This window comes from Spermophilus citellus, assembly GCF_964194105.1.
Source record: "Spermophilus citellus genome assembly, chromosome: 7".
NCBI lineage: Eukaryota > Metazoa > Chordata > Mammalia > Rodentia > Sciuridae > Spermophilus > Spermophilus citellus.
Genome location: NC_138188.1, coordinates 164228259 through 164252139, shown reverse-complemented (window position 1 = coordinate 164252139; position 23881 = coordinate 164228259). Strand labels below are relative to the sequence as shown.

At 63.4% G+C, this 23881-nt stretch overlaps 1 protein-coding gene across 1 annotated transcript in view; it reads left to right on the top strand.

Annotated features, from left to right (window-relative positions):
• Positions 1–21199, top strand: part of TSPEAR (thrombospondin type laminin G domain and EAR repeats) — a gene marked incomplete at both ends in the record, with an annotated part of 172471 nt that extends 151272 nt beyond the window's left edge. The window contains 8 exons of the mRNA XM_081301996.1: positions 503–650; positions 1696–1827; positions 2680–2906; positions 4345–4531; positions 5534–5763; positions 16855–17042; positions 18376–18477; positions 21046–21199. Of these exons, the coding sequence (XP_081158122.1) occupies positions 503–650; positions 1696–1827; positions 2680–2906; positions 4345–4531; positions 5534–5763; positions 16855–17042; positions 18376–18477; positions 21046–21199 (1368 nt within the window). The remainder of the gene's footprint in view (positions 1–502; positions 651–1695; positions 1828–2679; positions 2907–4344; positions 4532–5533; positions 5764–16854; positions 17043–18375; positions 18478–21045) is intronic.
• Positions 21200–23881: the final 2682 nt, after the last annotated feature.

The following is a 23881-nucleotide window of genomic DNA, read 5'->3' as shown; positions in this document are numbered from 1 at the left end:
CCCCCTGCGCCTCCCCGTGCTGTCTGGGGGCCTCATTCCTCCAGAGCCGTGTCCACAGCGTCTGGAAGCCTGCCTGGCACATGGCAAGTGCTCTGTGAAAGTCTACCTGTGGGTGCTGGGACTGGTGGATGAATGGAGGGACAGGCCAGATAGGCAGGTGGACAGATGAACAGATGGCTGGCTGGACGCATGCTGGGTGGATGGGTGGATAGATGAATGTGGGCAGTTGGGCGGGGACACAGGAATGGAGGGAGAGATGGACAGAAGGATGGGCAGGGTAGCCTGGTCACTCCAAGTCAGCCCACGTGGAAAACCCTCCCTGGGTCAGCCACCTGAGAAGGTGTGCAGGTCACCACTGCTCCTGTGACAGACGTGCCCGCCCTCCTCCCGACTCTGCAGGCTAGACTCCCCGCAGCCCGTGCCTCCATGGGCCTGGCGGGCAAAGCCTGGCACCCTGCCTGAGCACCCGTGAGCTCTGAGCCAGCTGCCCCCCTCTCTGCAGGGCCTGGTGAGGCAGCTGGTCCTGCTGCCGGGCTCGGATGCCACCCTGAGGCTGTGTCCCAGCAGGAATGCCCAGCTGGCCGAGCTGTCCATCCCACGGGTGCTGCAGGGGAAGCCGGGTGATAACGAGGTGCTAAAATACCCCTATGGTGAGTAGCGAGGCCAGTGCCCCCACTCCACAGGAGACACCCCAGAGCCTCTGCACCGAGTTGGGGCTCCCAGCACAGCCTTTCCCACCTTCTCACTTCTCCATGGCAGGAGGGTCGCTGTCAGGCTGGCAGAGAGAGCACTCAGGCCCCTGCCCCAGGGGCACCAGACAGGCCAGCACATCTCCCTTCTCTCCAGGGCCCCTGCCTGGACAGACCATCGCCCCTCCTGGGGACCCCCCAGCAGACGGCAGACTCTGCTCCTGGGAGAAGGGCTTCCCCCTGCAGAGCCCTGAGCCACGCTGGAGCTGGTTCCCACCCCTCTGTCCAGCAGCCGCCCCCAGGCCCGCCCCGCCAGGACCCCCGCTCTCGAGGCGCACCTTGCTTTCGTGAGCCCAGCCGGGCGTCTCCTGGGTGTGCCCCCTCCAGGTGGACTGGCATCATCTGGTGTCGAGTTGAAAGCTGGCCTGTTCATTAGAATCTCACTCGGCCAGGTCCCCAATGTGCTGTGGGAGGAAGGTGGGGTGGGGCAGCCTGGCCCCGAGGCTCATGGTTCAGAAGGCAGGGAGCCGTACCCAGCGAGTCCTGGCAGCCACCACGCCCAGCTGCCGCACAGACATCCACGGAAAGCCGCGAGGCAGCTGGTTGAGCTTGGCCCCAGCCAGGTGTGGTCAGCGGCGTGGTGAGGTCAAATGCTGAGCCAAGCTGCGCTATAGTCAGCTGACTGGAGCCCAGGGAGGCAACCCGAGGGCAGACAAACCAGTGCCGGTTACCTAGGGCTCCCAGAGGGCACGGGCAAAGGGACAGAGAGCCAAGCCTTGGGTGGACAGAGGGCAGGCCCGCTGGTGGCACGGGGAGCGTCGCAGTATCCTGCCATGCAGGAAGCCTGGGGTGCGCCTCCGTGCTGAGGAGCCCACCTGTGATGTGGCCGCAAGACATCCAGGAGCCCCTTCAGCCAGGTGCAGAGGCAGGGCAGGACCCCCTGGTGGCCCTGCATCCTCCTGAGGGAACCTGTGCACGGACATGCCTCCTCCTGGTTCCCCCTCAGAGGCAGACATGAAGGTGACGCTGGGGTCCCGGCCACCGTGCACCAAGGCACAGGATGCCACGTTCTGGTTTGACGCTGCCAGGAAGGAGCTGCACCTGTGTGCCAGCAGCCAGTGGGTCTCTGTGTTGGCAGGTGAGGCCGGGCCGGGGACTCGGGTGTCCCTGTCCCACGGTGCCCTGCGCATGCGGGGGTCTCCGGCAGGAGGTGACCAGGGAGGGAGGAAGAGAAGGGTGAGCACCTGGACCAGGCTGGGACACCTGGGAGCAAGTGAGTGAAGGGGACCTAGGAATGACCCTGGGAGCAGGTGGCAGCAGGACTCCCAGGCAGGCCAGGGCAGGCCCTCCCTAAGGCCAAGCATGCCCACCCTGGGCTGTCCTCAGAGCCCACCTTGCTCAGGATAGGACACTGACCCCCACAAGGAGCTTCCAGCCACACATCCCGGGGTGACGCATGGGCCAGCAGGGCTGGACACCTCTCTTTCCAAACAGAAAGAGGGCATAGGAGGCAAGCACAGGGCCTCTGTGGCCCTGGCCTCTGGACATCCTGGCCCTCGCCTTCCCTGTCCACTGGACCACAGGTAAGATGCAAGAGGGCCAAGCACCCAGAGGTGCTGTTTGGACGCGAGCCTTTGACAGGGAGGTGAGCGGAGGCCAGATGGTTGCTCCTGGTCGGGCTGCCGCAGGAAGTGGGAGCCAGTGTCCGCGAGGTGTGTGCGCCTCTGACCTCTGTACCCAGGGCACAGCCTGTAGAGCAGGGACCGGGGGCTACTGCAACAAGGACAGATGCATGCATTTCATCTTGTGGGTGTCCCGGCGCCCCTCAGGCCACAGCCCCCGCGGGAAGGAGCGGCCTCCCTTTGGCAGGCCTTTCCCATGTCACGCCTTCATGACAACCGACGCCCTGGGCCAAGACCCGGGGCGTCCAGTGGACCGTCCAGCTCCTGCTGCTGGTCCTGCTGACCTGGCACCATCCTCCTTCCACAAGCCAAAGCCAAGCTGGACTACGTGGAAGAGCACCAGCGCCTGCCCACCAACTCGGAGACGCTGGGCCTCGAGGTCTTCGGCATCCCCGGCGTGGGGCTCTTTGTGGCCGCGGCCAATCGGAAAGCCAAGTCCGCCATCTACAAGTGGACGGATGGGAAGTTCGTCTCCTACCAGAACATCCCCACACACCAAGCCCAGTCCTGGCGGCACTTCACCATCGGGAGAGAGGCAAGTGCGCGCCCGGCCGCCCTCCCTGCAGCAGAGCAGCCTCAGCGTCCAGGCTCGGGGCTCCGAGCCTCTGCAGGGTTGCCTTGTTCGGTGGGGAAGGGCGCAGAGTCCCGCACTGGGCTAAGGTGTCTCCAGCTCCCCTCTGTCCTCTGTACCCAGGGCACAGCCTGTAGAGCAGGGGCTGCTGCAGCAAGGGAAGATGCATGCATTTCATCCTGTGAGTGTTCTGGCACCCCTCAGGCCACAGCCCCCGCGGGAAGGAGCGGCCTCCCTGCAGGACCAGCAGGACCAGCAGTGACAGGCCTTTCCCATGTCACGCCTTCATGACAACCGACGCCCTGGGCCAAGACCCGGGGTGTCCAGTTGGCCGTCAGCTCCTGAGCAGAAGGTGGCGGCTTCCTAGGCGCTGTCTGGCTCTGGGGACGGCCGCAGGCCGACTGAAAGCCCTGCTGAGGCACTTCCCCAGCCGGTCAGCGGTACTGTCACTGCAGAGGGAGAGGGGGTCTGTGTTCTTACCCACAGACGTCGAGGATGCCTCAGGTCCAAATGGACAGTGAGGGCCAGGCCCAGGAGGCCGGGGGAGACCTCAGGGCAGGCAGCCCTTCCAGCCAGGCTGGACAGAGGGCAGGGTCTGGGCACAGTGGGCCTGAGAGCCTGGGTGCTGCCGTGGGTGCTACTCTTCCCAGCTCCTCACACCCCAGATGGCAGCTGGGCCCTCACCTGGACTCTGGGTCAGGCCGGACGGCACCCCTGGCCTCCTGCTGCTCACATCTCCCTGGGCCCAGCACATCCAAGGCCCAGGACAGTGAATGAATAACTAGCTCTGTTTTTTAATTGGTTGATGACATTTCAAAGGTTTTCAGTTTTTATGACAAAAGTTAATAGGCTCACATCAGAGAACATTCAGACATCCAGAAAAATGGGGGAACACCTCGACCCGTCACCTGGGTAGAGATGCGTTTGTCTGTCCATCTGCCCCTGCGCACCCTGCGCACTGGAACAAGAGCTGCGCCCGCCTGCTGCCCTCCTGGGTCCCCTGCCACACGAGGGAAGCCCAAACAATGTGTGTCACGGCCAGCACCTGGCACAGTCACACTGGACCCCTCCCTGGGGCAGGCCGTCAGCACGCCCCCCACCCTTGCAGGTCGGGGACGGTGCTGTTGCACAGGCAGTGCTTCCTGAATTGGGGGTTGGGTTGGTCTGTGGCCTTCAGATAGAGAGAGACCTGCAAGTGATGGACGGAGGCACGGGCGTGTTGGAGGAGACCCTAGCGCTGGCCACGGGCTCCCTCCCCACGGCAGCCCTAACAGAGGTGGGCTCCGCCTCAGGCCCCCAGGCCTGCTCCCCTGGATGCAGGGGAGATGCCCGTGAGCCGAGGCTTCCGCAGCAGACCCCAGCAGCTGTCGGAGGGCAAGCTCACCTGGCTTATCTCTTGCAGATCTTCCTGGCTGTGGCTAACTTTGGACCGAATGAGAAGGGTCAAGAGGTCTCTGTCATTTACAAATGGAGCCACAGAAAGCTGAAGTTCACCCCATACCAGAGGATTGCCACCCACAGCGCCCGCGACTGGGAGGCCTTCCAGGTGGACGGGGAGCACTTCCTGGCAGTGGCTAACCACCGGGAAGGTAGGCCAGGGCTGACCCAGAATGAAGCCGTTCTGTGGAGGAGCATGGCCTCATGCAGGGCGCTCATTGAAAGAGGATGAGCCCGACCCGGCCTGGGCTCCACTACCTGGCTCGGCTGTGTGCGGGAGAGTCTCCTGGGCACAGTGCTGCTCACCTGCCCAGGTGAGGAAGGGTCCTGCCTGGTCCCTGCCTGCAGAAGGCCCCATGAAATGCGGGGCTGTCTTCTGCCTTTCTCCCCTGGGGAGGGGTCGGCGGGTGCAGGAGAGCAGGTGGGATGCTGGACGGCAGGCCAGGGGCAGCGACAGGGGTGTTGGCTGGTGGGCGGGGTCGCCGCCACAGGAGGGAGGGGATTGTGGACGTTGTTGTAGCTCTGGGCGCAGACTGCATGAAGTCTGGGGGTGGGTGGCAGCGTGGCCCAGGAGGGGCCGGCTTGTGCCTGAGCGGCTGTTCCCAGTCCTGAAACTCCATGGGGGGCGGGCGAGCTCCAAGGTGACAGCCCACCCTACAGGGTACCGCTGACCTGGGCCTCCCTGGGCTACACGCCTCAGCACTCGCCTGGTCAGCCATCTCCAGACTGGGGAGGAGCCCCAGCTCATGGGCGCAGAGGAGCCCAAGAGTCCAGTAGCCCGTGTCCCCCTAGGGTGAGTGCTCCAGCAGGGCAGGCTGGGGACACCATAAGCGAGGGGCTCTGGGCAGGGCAGTGTGGTGTGGGAAGGTCTGACCTGTGGGACAGGCGCTGTCCCCAGGCCCTGGAGGCCACAGTGGGCAGTGGAGCCTTCTGGAGAGTTCCTTCTGGGAACAACAGCCGTGAAGGCCCAGGGGGCTGGCACGGGGACCTGCTGGGCCCAGCGGGTAGAGACAGGAGAGCAGAGGTGGCCGTCCGTGCCCTGGCCAGAGCAGAGGGGTGCAGGGGCCTGGGCAGGTTTACGGGGAGGCCTGTGACCCACAAGCGGCCAGGGGCCGTGGGAGTCCTCTGCTCCCCAACGCTGACCCTGGTTCCAGGTGACAACCACAACATTGACAGCGTCATCTACAAGTGGAACCCCAGCACCCGGCTCTTCGAGGCCAACCAGACCATCGCCACGTCCGGAGCCTATGACTGGGAGTTCTTCACGGTGGGGCCCTACTCCTTCCTGGTGGTGGCCAACACCTTCAACGGCACCTCCACCAAGGTGCACTCGCACCTGTACGTCTGGCTGGTTGGCTCCTTCCGGCTCTTCCAGTCCTTCCTGGTGAGCACCGTCAGCCTCCACCGCTTGCCTGTCCACCACCAAGTCCCATGGGCAGCATGTGCTGTTGGACCCCGGTGACGGGGGGGAGGGGCCCACTGATATGGCCCAGTGACGGCCACACCAGCATGGCCCTGGACCCTCAGTCCTTGGACCCAGTGCCTCCGCAGCTGAGGAGCCCCTGCCCGCACTGCCCTGTGTGGGGTCTCTGTGACAGAGCAGCGCAGGCACTCACAGGAGCCCCTCCCTGCCCTCCTGCCCAGGTCTGGTTCCTGTCTCCAGCCCTGGGGCAGCCGGGCAGCTTGCTGTGACCTGGCGGCATGGGGACGGGGTGGGGGCAGACGTGTTGCTTTTAGACTAGGTTGTCCCTTGGTGGCTCCTGTCCCCATGCTGGCGAGACCTCAGTGTGGAGCAGCAGCAAGCACTTGGCCAAGGTGGGAGGGGTCCTTCTCGGCGGCCCTGGAAGGCAGCCGCGGCAGTGGAGGGCCGTGCTCGCTGGGACAAGTGGGACTGCCCAGGTGGAGGTAGATGTGCTGGGCAGAGGGTGGTGACCATTAACATCAGGCTGCGTCTGAGCGGTGGCTGTGGCTAAGGGCAAAACTGTCCCCGCAGAATCCTGGCTGTGTTCCCAGAGGAGGGCAGGCCCAAGGGTAGGCGACGGTGCCTGAAAGAAGAGCAGGGCCAGGCAGGACAGCACGTGAGAGCAGAACCTCCTGGGGCCTGAATATGCTGAGCAGGGGAGGTGTGGCTCTGCAGGGACCTTTCTGGAAGGGCCCGAGAGCAGCTGGGGGCTGTGAGGAACTGTGCCTGCAGAGCTGGCGGGCCTCGGGCTCAGGGCAGGCATTCTCGGACTCTGTGGGTACCTTCAAAGGAAGCCAGGACACCCGGGTCCTGCCGCCCAGGGCCAGGCGAGTGGGAGGCTGTCCATCAGCCTGGGAGGCAGTTGGAGGGCGCACAGGTCAGCTCCTGGCTCCAGCCCCTGGGCATGCACCAGGAATTCTGGGACCTGCCTCCAGGTGGTGGAGGTCCACCACCTGGGACCGACGGAGGAGCCAGCTCTGCTGGGAGATCCAGCCTCCGCTGCTGGCCTCTGCTGCCGCCTGAACAGGTCACTGGCCCTGGCCTAGGGCTTCCTCAGCCCATTTCTCGAGGTTACAACGGTGAATCGGGTGGGGCAACTCGTAATCAAGGAGTCTAATCGGCACACAGTCTTGGATGTTGAAGTCCATGAGCACAGGCCCTGCCCCTTCGAGGTCCCTGGCCAGGCCCTCGGGTGGAAAGCAGAAGGCAGGCGGTGCATGCAGGACAAAGCGCCCACAGGACCTGTGACCACAGCAGTGGGGAAGCGGTGGTCCAGAGTGGAGCAGGACAGGGTGGGGACAGCAGGGCGTGCTAGCCAAGACCCAGCACTGTGGCCTGGACGGAAGCTGAGAGTGTGGATCAGGGTGAAGGGGCTGAGGCCAACAGAGGAGGTTGGCCAGGAGCAGGAGGAGCCCCCAAGGGCCAGAGCTGCACCGCAGGGAGGTACTGGAGGGGCCTGGGCTTGCTGGAAAAGCCCCCAGAGTGCACAGGGCCAGAAAGACAGAAAGGGATTGAGATCCTGGCCTGGACTCGGCTCCCCTTCTCGGCTACCCAAGCATCCAGGGAGGGCAAGAGAGCACACGCATTATCGTGCACCTGCTCGCACACTGGAGTGCGCCTGCCCACGCGTAGGGGCTCCCCCAGCCTGGTGCTGCTGAGCGGGGACACTCCCTCTCGCCAGATCCCCGCTCGCTGCCTTCAGTGTCCCCATTTTACACCATGGACCCCACGTGACCGGGCGTGACCTGGACGTCCTCCGTTGTGCAGAGTGCTGGGGCCCCTCTCAGAGTCAGGTCCGGAGTGACGTCATCCCACAGGTGGGGCTCACACCTGCAGTTCTCCTCATCAACCGTGAAACCCACAGCAAGACTGCAGAACCCAGAGGGAGCAGGCCCATGCCCGCATGCCCCTTCACCCACTGGAGGGGCTGCAGCACCCTGTGATCAAAACCAGTGTGCTCTGCAGCCAGCACCCTGCCTGGACCTGCAAAAGACACGCAGAGGCCACTGAGCCTCACGCCCATGCAGGGCTCTGGCTGAGTGGACGTGCTGTGAACTCACGTCCTGCAGCCTACAGGCTCATCCCTTGGACACTGTGGCCCAGAGCATGTGGGGTCATGGCAGGGACAGTGGCAGCCACCAGGTCAGCAGGCCCCGCTTGTCACTAACATGCCCTGGGGCTGCTGCATGATTCCCGAAGGCCAGGACCATGGCTCCCCATGCACACATGCACGAGAGCACGCTGTGCACGCACACACATGCACACACACAGTTGTGGTAGGGCAGAGGCAACATGGCAGAGTGTAGGGTGCAGCTTTGAGAACAGGCAGCCCTGGCCCGACTCGGTGGTCAGGCAGGTGGGCTGGGAGCCAGCATGCTCCCCCGGTGGCCTGGGCCGTGTGCAGCCTCTCTGCATTCTGTCTGTACAGCAGGCGTGGTGGACTGACCAGGCTGGGAGGGCCTTGGAGGGGCCTGGGGGGGCCTTGGGAGCTGTGGTGATGTGGGCAGGAGGGCTCTGTGAAGGCAGCAGCCACACCCCATAGCTCTGTCCTCACTGAGACAGGAGCCGGCAGTGGTCAGGCAGTCGGGGAGGGTCCCGGGTTGGGGGTCAGGGGAGGGCTCTGTGAAGACAGCAGCCACACCCCATAGCTCTGTCCTCACTGAGACAGGAGCTGGCAGTGGTCAGGCAGTCGGGGAGGGTCCCAGGTTGGGGGTCAGGGGAGGGCTCTGTGAAGGCAGCAGCCACACCCCATAGCTCTGTCCTCACTGAGACAGGAGCTGGCAGTGGTCAGGCAGTCGGGGAGGGTCCCGGGTTGGGGGTCAGGGGAGGGCTCTGTGAAGACAGCAGCCACACCCCATAGCTCTGTCCTCACTGAGACAGGAGCCGGCAGTGGTCAGGCAGTCGGGGAGGGTCCCGGGTTGGGGGTCAGGGGAGGGCTCTGTGAAGACAGCAGCCACACCCCATAGCTCTGTCCTCACTGAGACAGGAGCCGGCAGTGGTCAGGCAGTCGGGGAGGGTCCCAGGTTGGGGGTCAGGGGAGGGCTCTGTGAAGGCAGCAGCCACACCCCATAGCTCTGTCCTCACTGAGACAGGAGCCGGCAGTGGTCAGGCAGTCGGGGAGGGTCCCGGGTTGGGGGTCAGGGGAGGGCTCTGTGAAGACAGCAGCCACACCCCATAGCTCTGTCCTCACTGAGACAGGAGCTGGCAGTGGTCAGGCAGTCGGGGAGGGTCCCAGGTTGGGGGTCAGGGGAGGGCTCTGTGAAGGCAGCAGCCACACCCCATAGCTCTGTCCTCACTGAGACAGGAGCTGGCAGTGGTCAGGCAGTCGGGGAGGGTCCCGGGTTGGGGGTCAGGGGAGGGCTCTGTGAAGACAGCAGCCACACCCCATAGCTCTGTCCTCACTGAGACAGGAGCCGGCAGTGGTCAGGCAGTCGGGGAGGGTCCCGGGTTGGGGGTCAGGGGAGGGCTCTGTGAAGACAGCAGCCACACCCCATAGCTCTGTCCTCACTGAGACAGGAGCCGGCAGTGGTCAGGCAGTCGGGGAGGGTCCCAGGTTGGGGGTCAGGGGAGGGCTCTGTGAAGGCAGCAGCCACACCCCATAGCTCTGTCCTCACTGAGACAGGAGCCGGCAGTGGTCAGGCAGTCGGGGAGGGTCCCAGGTTGGGGGTCAGGGGAGGGCTCTGTGAAGGCAGCAGCCACACCCCATAGCTCTGTCCTCACTGAGACAGGAGCCGGCAGTGGTCAGGCAGTCGGGGAGGGTCCCAGGTTGGGGGTCAGGGGAGGGCTCTGTGAAGACAGCAGCCACACCCCATAGCTCTGTCCTCACTGAGACAGGAGCTGGCAGTGGTCAGGCAGTCGGGGAGGGTCCCAGGTTGGGGGTCAGGGGAGGGCTCTGTGAAGGCAGCAGCCACACCCCATAGCTCTGTCCTCACTGAGACAGGAGCTGGCAGTGGTCAGGCAGTCGGGGAGGGTCCCGGGTTGGGGGTCAGGGGAGGGCTCTGTGAAGACAGCAGCCACACCCCATAGCTCTGTCCTCACTGAGACAGGAGCCGGCAGTGGTCAGGCAGTCGGGGAGGGTCCCGGGTGGGGGGTCAGGGGTGGCACGGGCCTCACACCTGCTGTGTCGACGGGCGCGGCCCCATCCTTACTTGTGAGAAGAGCCCTGGAAGCTGCCCAGGAGGTGGCTGCAGGCGGCCCGGCCTGGGGAGGAAGACCCTCTACAGCCACGACTGGACAGCAGAGGGCTGGGACCCTGACTCAGGGACGCCCCATGGTCTCGTCCACCCTCCACATCCCATCAGGGCACCTGGGTCCACTTGAGTTCCAGATGAAACACTAGTGATTTTTTCCGTGAAAGTGTGTCCCCAGCTCCTCGTGGAAGACGTGCAGACCAGAAAGTTGCTCACTGTTACCTCCCACTCCGATCCCATGGGAGTCTGTATCTGCTGACTCAGGCGCTGGCCCTCGCTGGGACCTGAGCCGCCTCTGAGCCCCACTCGCTGGGCAGGCAGAAGCTCCATCCCCCCATGCAGAGGCTGTGCCAGGTTCTCCAAGGATCTCGTGAGCCCTGGGGTGGACGCAGCCCGACCCACGGTACCTCGCCCTCCCTCCTGGCCCCTGTGGGCCTCAGAGCCTCCGACACACAGCCGACCTCGTGGTCTCCCTCTCAGCAGCGTCCCGCCTTCCCCGTGCCCTTGGTGTTGAAGCCAGGCCCTCTCCTGGGCACCAGATGCCTCCCAAGCAGCCCACCCCTGCTTTGCTCACCCCACGGGCCTGGGCCCTGCATGTCCTGCTGTCCCTGCTGCCGGATGCCCTTCCCTGCCTCGCTGCCCAATGACTCCCTCGCCTTCCTCCACACATGCACGACTCTCCTGTGTCCCCGAGTCCAGGCAGTCTCCCATGTCCCCATGTGCAGGCCACCACTCTAGTCTCTTTGGGGGCAGAGAGGCCTCCTCACCCATCCCTGAGGCTCTGCCCCTGGCCTGGCCCCAGCACCCACTGGGCACTCCTCAGGCCGTGCCAGGGGAGGCCGCTGAGGTCATCCACCCACCCTTAGGGCAAGAGAGCAGCCACCGCAGGGCTCGTCCCCTGGAACCCGCACCGGACCTACCTCAGCACAGGCGAGCGGGAGCCAGCACCCCAGAAGGGAGACATGGGGACGTGTGTGTGAGTGTGCTTGAGTGTGCAGGTGTGCACGTGTGTGTCAAGCACCCATGTGCCTGTTTGTACATGTCTCTGTGTGTGCATGTAGGCACAGGCACGTTACACACATGCACATGTGTGTCCAGGGACCGACCTGCACCTACACGCAGGTGTGCACACACATGCCTGCACGTGGGTCACAAGCCTGCAGCTGTGTGCATCATCACACGTGTGCACGTATGTGCAGGTGTGGGCACAGGGATGCACAGGTGCATGTGCAGGGATGTGTGCAGCTGTGCACAAGCGTGTGGCTGGGCTCCAGAGTGGTTCCTTCGGGCTTGCAGGGAGCCCAGGGCTGGGCAGTCTGTTCTGCTGCGTCAGACCTGGGCTGCCACTTGGGTGGCCTGGGGTGTTCCCAGCAGGTAGGATGCACTAACCCAGGAGGTATCTCTGTGGAGGGTTGAGTAACCACCAGGGGTCCTGGTCCCCTTGTCCTTGTCCTGGTGAGTCTCACTTGGTGCTTCCTCCCACGGTCCCCCAGGGCCCACCGCAGGGACTTGGGCACTGGTGCCCTCTACTGCCCATGCCTTTCTGTTCAACCCAGAGTTATCTTTTCCTCGGTGCCAAGTGATGCAGCCAGCCAGGCTGAGGGACAGGGGACCAGAGGACACTGGGCAGCACCATCTGGCTTTGTGGGATGGAAAGGTTAACTGATTTGGGTGGATAACAGGGTAAAAGGACCTGGGGGTCAGAGAGAGCATCCGTCTGCTGCAGGGCTCCTGAGCTGCTTTCCAGGGGCTGGGTGAGACCAGACGGCCTCAGCAGGAGGTTCTGGGCATGGGCTGGGGCCAGCGAGAGACAATGTGGCCTGTGTGAAGCACAGTCCCACAGACGACCCAACTGTCCCCAGCAGGGACTACCTGGGACAGCCCCATGACCTGATGCATGCAGTGCAGTGTCCCCAGGGAAACAGCCAGACCCTGAGCCTGGAGAAGTAGCGGGTCTCCCACTGAGTGCTGTGGGCATCCCTCTTTACAATGGGGATCGGGGGGCTGGCCCTCATGACATGCTGGGGGAAGGGACACCACCTAACATAGCAGTCCCCCTGCCCCACAGGGCACAGGGCCCAAGCTCTCAGACATGGAGACAGGTTGTAGCCCTCAGCCCCCCGTGGCAGTTATAGAGCCAAGAAATGTGCCCCAAACCCTGACCTGAGATACCCCCCATGGGCATGCTTGTGCCTGGAAGCAGGCGCAGGACACAGTTCTCGGGATCCGTCTATTCCCTTCCAACTTTCCAGGCAGCTGGAAAATTTGAAAGTTCCCATTTGTATCAGTCTGGCTTCCCCGAGACAACCCAGGAGTCTGTAGAGAGAAGAGGGGAGGTGGTGTAGGGTGGGCTCACACCATCCTGGGGGTTGGGAAGTCCCCCCATCTGCTGACTGCGAGCCCGAGGCCCAGGAGAGCCTGTGTGCAGCACAGTCCAAACCTGAGGCAGACCAGACAGCTGCTGTGAGAGTCCCCGTGCAAAGGCCCAAGGACCCAGAGGACTGGCACCGAGAGCAGGAGGTGGACGTCCAGCTCGGGCGGAGCGAATCTCCCCTCTGCCCTCTGTTCTGCCCTGCCCCGAGGGGCCAGAGGAAGCCACTCAGGTTGGCAGGGTCAGGTTTGCTCTCCGTCCACGTTCAAGGGCACTGGCAGGAAGTGTGCCAGCCCACCTGACAGACGGTCAGCACCACCCCCGGGGAACCACGGCGCCTGTCTGGGGACATGCCACCCCCATCCACCCCCCCTCATCCACTTGATCCTTGTGGGTGTGGGACCCTGACCACCCAGGCCTGGGGCCAGTTGAAATGGTGCCTCGTCCAGGCTGCAGCCTGGGCAGCAGCAGGGACGTAAGGCAGAGCAGGGCCTGTCCTGGGAGGCTAGGCTCTTGGCAGGAGCATCCTTTCCCCAGAACACGCTGCAGCATGGTCTGTGTGTCCAGCCTGATCCTCCCAGCGGGTGTGTGTACCCACGAACCCCCGGCGCCCGGCGCCCCTGCGGCCCCTCTCCCCGCCCTGGCAGTCCTGCTGATCCCAACCGACAGCTGTTCTGGAGGCTGCACTCAGTGGCCTCGCAGGGGTCTCAGGAGCTGTCCCGGGGACACCTTTCTGCGGTGTGAGCGCTATGCCTGGGGCGCTGCCCAGCCTCCCTGGGCGGCTTCCCGCACTCACCTCCAGGGAGCGGCCAGGCGCGTTCTCGCCCAGCTCTCTGCGCCACGGTCCTTTCCTTGGAGGTGAAAGCCCAGGAGTGGGGCTCAGGGTCAGAAGCCAGGCGTGTGGAGCCACCCCCTGGTGGCTCCACCAACACGGGGGAGACCTGGCCGATGCGTCCTTCCCAGCGTTGGCCTCGCGGGGCTGGCGGTCGCCAGAGAGCCTCTGTGTGCATTTGGGCTGCACTTACCTAGTGACCTTGATTCTGAGCAGATTTTTGTGTGCTGTCCCTCTGAGGTTTGTTGTCCCCACTTAACCCTCTCCTGCCTCTCCATGACGACGGTGAGGATTCCTTGTGTCGTGGAGACAGCCCTGTGTCACACACATGCTTTCCCACCTGCCTTCTCTTCCCCGTATGGGTTTAGTGGCTACGATGTGGCTGTTTAACTCATCACTGTTTTGAATCGTCACCATGCCACGTCATGAGCCGTGCAGCGCCTACCAGTGACATTTCCCCCGTCCACTGTGCTGTGTGTCCTCTGAGGTCGCAGGCGCCACACTGGCCAGACAGTCCCCTCGAGCAGCGAGGGCCTTTCCTTGCGCCCCAACACCCCCGGTGCTCTCTCCTGCCTTTCCCAAGATTCCAATCTCCGCCTGGTGCCACTTTTCCTCAACACAGCGATTCCCTCAGTGTTCCTGCGGGTCAGGTCTGCTGCGGTCAGTCTGTCCCCTCATCTGAAAAGCTCTTGTCTCCCCATCTCTGAGGCTTATTCTCCTGGCTGCAGAATTCCAGGTCCTTGCTTTATCCTCAGTCACCCTGATGATGTCTTCCTGCTGCCTCAAGCTCCAGAGTCCCTCCTGAGGAGCTGGTCCCTGGAGCTCTGTGTCCCTCCTGGGGAGCTGGTCCCTGGAGCTCTGCGTCCCTCGTGGGGAGCTGGTCCCTGGAGCTCTGCGTCCCTCCTGGGGAGCTGGTCCCCGGAGCTCTGCGTCCCTCGTGGGGAGCTGGTCCCTCGAGCTCTGCGTCCCTCCTGAGGAGCTGGTCCCCGGAGCTCTGTGTCCCTCCTGAGGAGCTGGTCCCCGGAGCTCTGTGTCCCTCCTGGGGAGCTGGTCCCCGGAGCTCTGCGTCCCTCGTGGGGAGCTGGTCCCCGGAGCTCTGCGTCCCTCCTGGGGAGCTGGTCCCCGGAGCTCTGCGTCCCTTGTGGGGAGCTGGTCCCCGGAGCTCTGCGTCCCTCCTGGGGAGCTGGTCCCTGGAGCTCTGTGTCCCTCGTGGGGAGCTGGTCCCCGGAGCTCTGCGTCCCTCCTGGGGAGCTGGTCCCCGGAGCTCTGCGTCCCTCGTGGGGAGCTGGTCCCTGGAGCTCTGCGTCCCTCGTGGGGAGCTGGTCCCTGGAGCTCTGCGTCCCTCCTGGGGAGCTGGTCCCTGGAGCTCTGCGTCCCTCCTGGGGAGCTGGTTTCTGGAGCTCTGCGTCCCTCGTGGGGAGCTGGTCCCTGGAGCTCTGCGTCCCTCATGGGGAGCTGGTCCCTGGAGCTCTGCGTCCCTCGTGGGGAGCTGTGTGTCCTGGAGCTCTGCGTCGTGGGGAGCTGGTCCCTGGAGCTCTGTGTCCCTCGTGGGGAGCTGGTCCCTGGAGCTCTGTGTCCCTCGTGGGGAGCTGGTCCCTGGAGCTCTGTGTCCCTCGTGGGGAGCTGTGTGTCCTGAAGCTCTGCGTCCCTCGTGGGGAGCTGGTCCCTGGAGCTCTGCGTCCCTCGTGGGGAGCTGGTCCCTGGAGCTCTGCGTCCCTCGTGGGGAGATGGTCCCTGGAGCTCTGCGTCCCTCGTGGGGAGCTGGTCCCTGGAGCTCTGCGTCCCTCGTGGGGAGCTGGTCCCCTGTGTCCCTTGTGAAGAGCTGGTCCCTGGAGCTCTGCATCCTGAGTGGGGAGCTCGTCCCTTGAGCTCCAGAGTCCCTCGTGGGGAGCTGGTCCCTGGAGCTCTGCGTCCTGAGCGGGTGGCACAGGGCTTTTGTTTCCCTTCTGCCCAAGGTCCCTGCTCGGCCTCGGCCATCACTTTCTGTATTTTCTGTCCCTCTCCTGTCCCCCTCATTGGGTGACTCTGGCACTGCACACCACAGCGGGCCCCGGGCCTGGCCTTTCTCTCCTGTACTGGTCAGTGCTCTGGATCATCTGTGATTGGCTCCCTCTCCGCTCAGTTGTCAGGGCGGCGCTGGCCCTACAGGAGGTGTGGGACTGCAGTGCCCAGTCCTCCCGCCACAGGACTTCCAGGGCCCTTCTCAGAGCCTCCGCAGCCTTGGGCGTTTCTGTCTTGTTCCTGCCACGTCCTCCCTGTGGGTTCTTGTCATGTCACTGTGACGTCGCCGGCTGGCTCCACGTTTGACTGAGGTCCCATGTTCTGTTGGATCCACACCCCGCACGTCAGGCCCGTCCCTCGTGTGCTGGGCCTGGTGACTGGGTGGCGACGTGCGTTCTGTTTTCCTCCTCTCGGGAGTGACCGGCACCCTTCTGGCAGGACTCTCCCTTCCTGGTCGACCGCCTGGCCTCTGGGGGCTCGGCCCCAGGCCCGGCTTCCATGAGTTTGACTCGGTTCTGCTGCAGCCCAGGGTGGTCTTTGGTCCGGGCATGTCCTGCTCCTGGGGGGCAGCCCTTCTGTGGCTTCAGTGGGAATCCTGGCGTCTTCCAATCCTCTGTCTTGCTGTGGTCAAGCCCCAGCGCCACCTCCCGGGTCCAGGCAGCAGCTGACAGTGTGGCCTCCCCACCGTGGCTCAGCCCTGGCTCCTGGGACTTTGTCACCTGCAGTTCGGGAGGTGGACGGGTTTGAGAGGCACTGAAGGCCATCGGAGCTCTCTGCCTGTGCGTGTCCCCTGCTGGAGCGCCCTTCAGGCCCTCGGGGTGCGGATCCCACACCAGGTGGTCAGAGATGTGGTCCCACCTCTGCCTGCTGCGGCGCCCTCTGGAGGCTGGGGACCGGGTGGGCTTCTTGGGGACACCGTGCAGTCTGCCCAGTCACCAGCGGGAGGGCCAGTGGACCACAGGCCTCTCCACCAGGACCAGAAAGGGGATCAAAGAGAAAAAGCCACAGTTTCAGTCTCAGCGAAGCCACACTTCCCGCCCTCCCGGCCCCTGGCACAGAGGCCCAGCCACACTCACCCTTCTGCCACGTTCCTGCCCATCCCCGTCCCTGTGCCACCCTCCTGGCAATGCCCGACAGGGCGGCTGCCTGCTGTGCCTCTGGCCCTCCCTCTGAGGGCTCGGACTCTGGCGGGGCTCCTCGGGCCCCTCCCTCTCTGCACCACCCCTATCCACACACCCTTCTCATGGGCCGCATGGAACCGGCTCCGGCAAAGACCTGGCTCCCCCTCCCCCTCCCCCTCGAGGGGACGAGTGACATGGGGGCAGCACAGAGACAGCGGGCTCTGTCTGTAGGGTCAGCAGAATTCCATACACATCCCCGACCAGGGACAGGAAGCTCCAGGTGTTAGGAGGGACTAGAGGGATGGGAGCCCTGCCTGGGGAAGGGGGTGTGGGCCTCGGGGGGGTGCACCTGCCCGGGGTCCATGCAGGAGTGGCCTCGAGGCTGCCACCTAGGGACACCTGTGAGTGGCACTGGGCATGGTGGGTGGCTTGCTGGGGTCTGTCTGGGCAGTGCCCAGGCTCACTGGCCCTGCTGTGCTGGCCGCTGCTCTGTGCTAGACCCTCGGGGCTGCCGACTGGGAAGTCTTCCGCATCGGGGACAGGCTCTTCCTCGCCGTCGCCAACAGCCACAGCTACGACGTGGGAATGCAGCTGCGCAACGATTCCTACACCATCAACTCCGTCATCTACGAGCTGAACGTCACCGCCCAGGCCTTTGTCCAGTTCCAGGACATCCCCACCTGCAGGTACTGGGCGGGCTCACCTGCACTCCGCTTGGGCACACTGGCTGCAGCAGGCCACCATGCTCGGCCTGGCATCCGTTCCAAGGCCAACACTCACGGACCGCAATTTCTCTGCACGTTTGTGGTTTTGCCCTGTGCAGAGGAGCCTGGGGCAGGTCTGTGCCCCTCTGGGGAGGAGGTAGCGGTGCCTCCACGAGAAGTCGAGGCGGGTCTGCTTTCCACAAGCAGGAGGCCCCAGGCAGCTGCAGTGGCTCCTGAAGCCGCCCCTCTAGCCAGGACGGCAGGTGCCCTCCCCCATGGCAGCGCCCTGCCCAGCAACTTCAGGAGACAGAGGCTTGTTGAGGCAGGAGTGAGGCTGACGGTGTGGACGGGGTCAGTGTGGCCACCTGGTGCTGGGCCCAGTCCAGCTTGCTCTTCAGGGCACTGAGGCCTGTGCAGTGCCCCCTGCGGCCCCAGAGCTGACCAGCTGTAGCCAGCCCAGGCTTGACCCGGGGAGGGACTTCTAAGTCTTGCTTGAAAATGTGGCTGAGTCTGCATCGTTCAGACCCCAGAACAGAGGGCTTCGTCCGTCACGTTTAAAACCAGAACCCGGCCAGTGTCGGCCCCAGAGGGAGCAGGGCCTCCCCAGCTTTCCTCAACGTTTGAGTCCTTCAGGGAACACTCTCAGGCCCCTCCTGAGGCCAGCCTGTCCCACCCTGGAGACACAGCGAGTGCATTTAGGAAAGGGAATCCAGGACCCGCTCTTCGGAGGAAGACAAGCGGGGTGCCATGGGGTCCGGGGATCCAGCGCCAGCCACGAGCTCGGCAACCGTGCATCACGGTGGAAACACAGAGTGTGCGGAAGGGACACCCCAGGCTACTGACAGTGTCACTCCCAGAAACAGGCAGGCAAAGAAGGACTCTCCCTTTATGCCCACCACATTCGATCGTTGATTTACAAGGTGCACAATGTCACCTTACTGATGGCTCAAGTATTTCTTAATGAAAAAAGAAAAACGATCCTCAGAATAGAATAAGAACTAGTGGTGGCACCTGGTTCAGACCCAGGAAGGAGCTACCTGTGGCCTCCTGGGTCACCCTGGCTCCAGCAGCAGAGCAGGGCCCAGGAGCCACACCTCTGTGCCTAGAAGCCACGCTGTTCATCCAGGCCTCCTGCTGAGAGTGAGGTTCAGAGCCACACACACCTTAGACACTTGGGGTGACGTTTAGAGTGAAGCCAGCGTGGGAAGGAGTGGCAGCAGGAATGGGTCAGGGGGCGAGGCGGTCACGCATGGCCACGCCAGGCGGCCTCGGCTCCGGGCACCCGGTCTCAGCCTCACCCCCACTGTTTCCGCAGTGCCCTGGACTGGGAGTTCTTCTCCGTGGGAGAAGATCACTTCCTGGTGGTCGCCAACTCCTTCGATGGAGAATCCTTCTCAGTGAACAGTATTATCTACAGGTAAGGGCCAGCCGAGGCCAGCCTCCTCCTCCCCACTCGCCTTCCCCTGCAGATGGCTCAGCAGGGCCAGGCCATGGGAGTGTTTCCCAGGGCTCCGTTGGCCAGTGCCTCAGCTGGTGCTGGGCCGTGCCTGCTGGGAGCCGGTGGGGCCACAGCCCGATGCGGGCTGACCGCTGGAGGTGCAGCCAGTGGGCTGCTGGTGGGAGTTCCTGGAGTCCAGCTTTCCTCTGGCAGACTCCGGGGCGGAACTGCTCCGTGTTTTCACTGATTTAAGTATAATGAGTGGGGACTGTGTCACCCCCAGATGCTTAGCAGTGTTTGTGGCCATCACTGACCGAACCATCAGTCCCAGCGCTTTTCTTAAGAGGACTAGGAGACATGATCACATCGGAGAAGAAGGGCTCCTCTGCCCCTTGGATTCTCAGGCTTCTATTGCTTATTTGGTATTCTTAACTAGTAGAGCGTTCCAGAACGTTCCAGAACGGTCCTGTAGCAGCAGTAGTGGTCAGCAGCCCTGCCTCCACCTCTCAAGTTCACGTGGGGCCTCAGGGCCACCAGCCACCGACAGGATGCTGCCTTGGGCAGGTCTGAGCCGCTGGCTCCTTGGGGTTGGTTCTGCTGCTCTGTTCACGTGACAGTGTACGAAGCAGAGCTCCCCGTGTCTCTGTGACTCGTGCCACTGGAGTGGGTGTCACCCTGCATCACCTCCCCTGGGTCCCAGGTGCTGTATCTAAGCTTTCCGCGTCCAGAATAGGAAACACGACGGGGCTGTGGTCTCCCTGGGGACTCCCCTTTATCCAGTGAGTCGCGAGCACCACACACAGACGCACTGCCGCGGGCGCTGCACGGGGCCAGGGCCGTCTGAAGAACACGCTTCTCTGTGTTTCATGAGGACCTTAAACTGGTCAGGTGGCTCCCAGGCCTGGCACCTTTCCATCGGTGTCCCAGAGACTCTCCAGGCTCCCTGCTTATTGGCCAGTCCAGGGCTCCACCTCTCTCGAAATGGAGGTCATCTGTGTTTCACAGGGAAAAAATCATCAATTTTCTCAGAATTTCAAACTTACTGCAGTGGACTGTCCACACAATCAAGCGACTTGACAATGCATGTGGAAGACAAAGTTTTTAGAGATGCCCAAGAAATTTCTGAAAAAGAACAGTGCAGGAGGGAACTACAGGGGTGGAACAGGGTGGTCCTTGCTAAAAATGGACACCTGATGGTGGGCTGGGGGGACTCCGGGGGCGCCTGCCTCCAGGCCTGAGCCCGCTGCATCCCTGCACCAGAACACGAGTGAGGGAAGATTTAAAAAGGGGTGCGGAGGTCACAGTCCAGAGGGCCCATGGTTTGTCGTCCCTTAGTGTGACCTGTGTTCAGCAGAAGGAAGGGCACACTGTTCTGTTGGTTTGGGTTCTGCAGATCGAACCCAGGGGCCTTAACTGCTGAGCCACATCCCCAGCCCTTCTCTCTACTTTTTATTTAGAGACAGGGTCTCGCTGAGTTGCTTAGGGCCTGGCTGTTGCTGAGGCTGGCTTTGAACTCGGGATCCTCCTGCCTCAGCCTCCCGAGCTGCTGGGATGACAGGCGTGACCACGGCACCCAGCCGGATACATGGTTTAATAAAATGATCCTGTGTCATTCTCCATCCATCTGGCAGAAAACGAAGCTAACCCGAGTTCCTACCCATAAACAAAAACAAATCTTAGGTGAATCAAACATCCAAGTGTAAAAATTCAGCCAGAAAATGTAAGGCTTGGCTCAGCCTCCCAGTGACGGAAGGGGCGGCTGGCGGCCCACACACAGAGCTCCTGTGGGAGAGACCACGGGGGCCAGGACGGAGCCGACCCGCAGACCTGGAGGAAGCGTGAGGAGAAAGGGTTAGGATCGGGGACCCAGGGAAGCTGCGAGCAGCGACCCGGATGATGGGACCTGAGTGAGCCTGTGGGAAGTGACCTGCTCTCAGACGCGACCCTGTGCATCTACGGGAAGGGATCCAGGAAAACATGGAGACTGAAGCCACGCGTGCCGGGGACGCCATCCTTTGGGATGAGGCCACCTGTGCACAGACACATCCCCGTGAGGGCCTTGCTGGGGCCTGCTCACGCCTGGGCGGGGGCTGCGGGCAGGGCTCCCAGGGCCTGGAGCACGGGCGGTGCTGTGGGGGGGTCTCAGGGCCTGTGGGGGCAGCCCGCACCCCACTGTCAAGGTGACCCCACAGCTGCACCCCTTGGAGCCGCCAGGATTCCTGACTGTCCTCCGCAGGTTTCAGGGTGCGTGGGGCAGGGTCCTGGGGGGCAGGAGGGAGCTGTGGGATCCTCTAGGGGCCGCGTCCCCTCTGGGCCTCAGTTTCCCACTTTCTCAAGATGAGCACCTCCCCCACCCCCACCCCTCCCAGGAGCCCTCCAGGTTCAGCAGGGGCTCGTCACACCCCCACACGTGGCCGGGGAGGTGAGGGACTAGAGCCCATCTGGAGGCGAGCTGGTGACCGGGTGGTCAGGAGCGTGGGGCAGGAGGCTGCCGCCCACCGAGAGCAGCCCACCCACACTGGCCAGGCTGACGCCGTCCCCCCACAGGTGGCAGGGCTACGAGGGCTTCGTGGCCGTGCACAGCCTCCCCACCTTCGGCTGCAGGGACTGGGAGGCCTTCGACACCTCGGCCGGCTCCTACCTCATCTACTCCAGCGCCAAGGAGCCCCTGTCCAGGGTCCTGCGGCTGAGGACCACCTGAAGGACGGCGTCCAGAGCAGGGTGGCCGGCAGCCCAGGCAGCTGGCTGGCGGCAGGCGGGACGTGGCCCCTCTGTACCTCTCTGAGCAGGGCTCTCCACCCGGCAGGTGGCCCTGCAGAGCTGCATTCCTGGTGACCACTGGCCATGTTCCAGATGACCAGGCGTCCTTCAGGCTAAGGCCCAGGGCTGTCCCCTGGTGCTCCCAGCCTGGTCCAGCAGGGATTCTGCCATAAAGGAACAATTATACCAAGTTTTACCTCAAACACAACAGGGCCCCTGTGCGTCCCTGGCCTCGGCCTCCCCCTGGTGCGTCCCTGGCCTCCGGACAGTCTCCCCCGTGCGGTCCCCGTGTGCATCGGGATGGACACCTATTTATTGTGTTGTGATTGTGGAAATATATTTATATTGCTCTTTACAAATAGTACGGCGGTGTCCCTGTGCTTCTTTCGGGGACCCGACTCTCCGCAGGGGGGCCCAGGCACAGCCCCTTGTCACCAGAGCAGGCAGAGCTGCCCCTTCCCCAGGGAGCCCTGCCCCTGGCCCCGGTTTACCCACAAGTGCATCGGGCTCACCTGAGCTCAGAATCCCAAGCCCACGCCCAGCAGGTGTCCCTCCCTTCCCCAGGCCCCCACCCTGGAGACTGGACAGCCTTCCTGGCTGCACCCCAGGCAACCACCCCCTCGTCCCTCAGGGGCCAGTGTTCCGTAGATGGCCTCAGAGGCCTCCCTGGGCTAGGGCTGGCTTACTCCTTCCCACACTCACGCCCTGACCCTATTCCGGCACGGAGACCTTCTACCTCCCTGGATGGCCGTGGAGAGGGACGTCAGACCCACCCTGGAGCCGTGAGGAGGTCAGCAGGAAGGGGATTGCCACTGGGCAGGTCCCTGGGTTTGGAGGTGCTCCAGTCAGACCTTGGAGGGGAGGCCCTGTGGGCCCACACACGGTGGAGACGCAGGTCCTGGGAAGGGGAAAGGCGCGCAGTCCAGGGAGGGGTGGGCTCGGGCGTGCCAGGCCCGCCGCGTCCTCACCCGCCTGCCGAGAGCAGACACCCAGGGGCCCCTGCGACTGGGTGACAGGGCTGTGACGGGGATGCTCAGGGCCACGCTCCAGGGCCACGCTTCCGGATGGTCTTGGAATGAGGGGAGTTTGTTGGCTTGAATTTCCAGGCAGGTTCCTGGGTGTTTCTTTATTATTATTCTCTGAATCTAAACATTCTGGTGCATCTGTGAAGCCGTTCAGTACGGAGATCTGACAGGAGAGCCCAACTCACAATCAGAAAACGCACTCTCGCGAGGAAACCTACTCATAGTCTGTCCAAACACAAGAGCCAGGAACCAGGGCTAAACCTGCGGAAACGGTTTGGCCCCTTAGAACAGGCCGTCAGAGCCCTGCGGGAGGGAAGTCCAGGGACTGCAGGTTGACTCCAGAAGCAGCAGGAAGCCAGACAGGCCGCCAACACGCAGGGAGGGAAGGGCCATCCCGGTGGTCAGCATCCCTGGAGGAAATGACCTGGCACCGAAACTGGAACCCTGGTCACGGGATATCCACAAATCCACAGCCATTTTCACCTACACACACCCATGCAGAAGGCTAAGTGAGAAGAAATCCGGATGACCTTCATGAAGGAAAACCGCACATGACGTGCTGGGCTGGTCAGGCATTAAAGTGGTCAGTGCAGTTGTTGACGCCGAACCACTGTCACTCACACAGAGGGGCTGGGGGGCCACCAGCATCACCTCCCTGTCACTCACACAGAGGGGCTGAGGGGCCACCAACATCACCTCCCTGTCACTCACACAGAGGGGCTGAGGGGCCACCAACATCACCTCCCTGTCACTCACACAGAGGGGCTGAGGGGCCACCAACATCACCTCCCTGTCACTCACACAGAGGGGCTGAGGGGCCACCAGCATCACCTCCCTGTCACTCACACAGAGGGGCTGAGGGGCCACCAACATCACCTCCCTGTCACTCACACAGAGGGGCTGAGGGGCCACCAACATCACCTCCCTGTAACTCACACAGAGGGGCTGAGGGGCCACCAACATCACCTCCCTGTCACTCACAGAGAGGGGCTGAGGGGCCACCAACATCACGTCCCTGTCACTCACAGAGAGGGGCTGAGGGGCCACCAACATAACGTCCCTGTCACTCACACAGAGGGGCTGAGGGGCCACCAACATAACGTCCCTGTCACTCACAGAGAGGGGCTGAGGGGCCACCAACATCACGTCCCTGTCACTCACAGAGAGGGGCTGGGGGGCCACCAGCATCACCTCCCTGTCACTCACACAGAGGGGCTGAGGGGCCACCAACATCACCTCCCTGTCACTCACACAGAGGGGCTGAGGGGCCACCAACATCACCTCCCTGTCACTCACACAGAGGGGCTGAGGGGCCACCAACATCACCTCCCTGTCACTCACACAGAGGGGCTGAGGGGCCACCAGCATCACCTCCCTGTCACTCACACAGAGGGGCTGAGGGGCCACCAACATCACCTCCCTGTCACTCACACAGAGGGGCTGAGGGGCCACCAACATCACCTCCCTGTCACTCACACAGAGGGGCTGAGGGGCCACCAGCATCACCTCCCTGTCACTCACACAGAGGGGCTGAGGGGCCACCAACATCACCTCCCTGTCACTCACACAGAGGGGCTGAGGGGCCACCAACATCACCT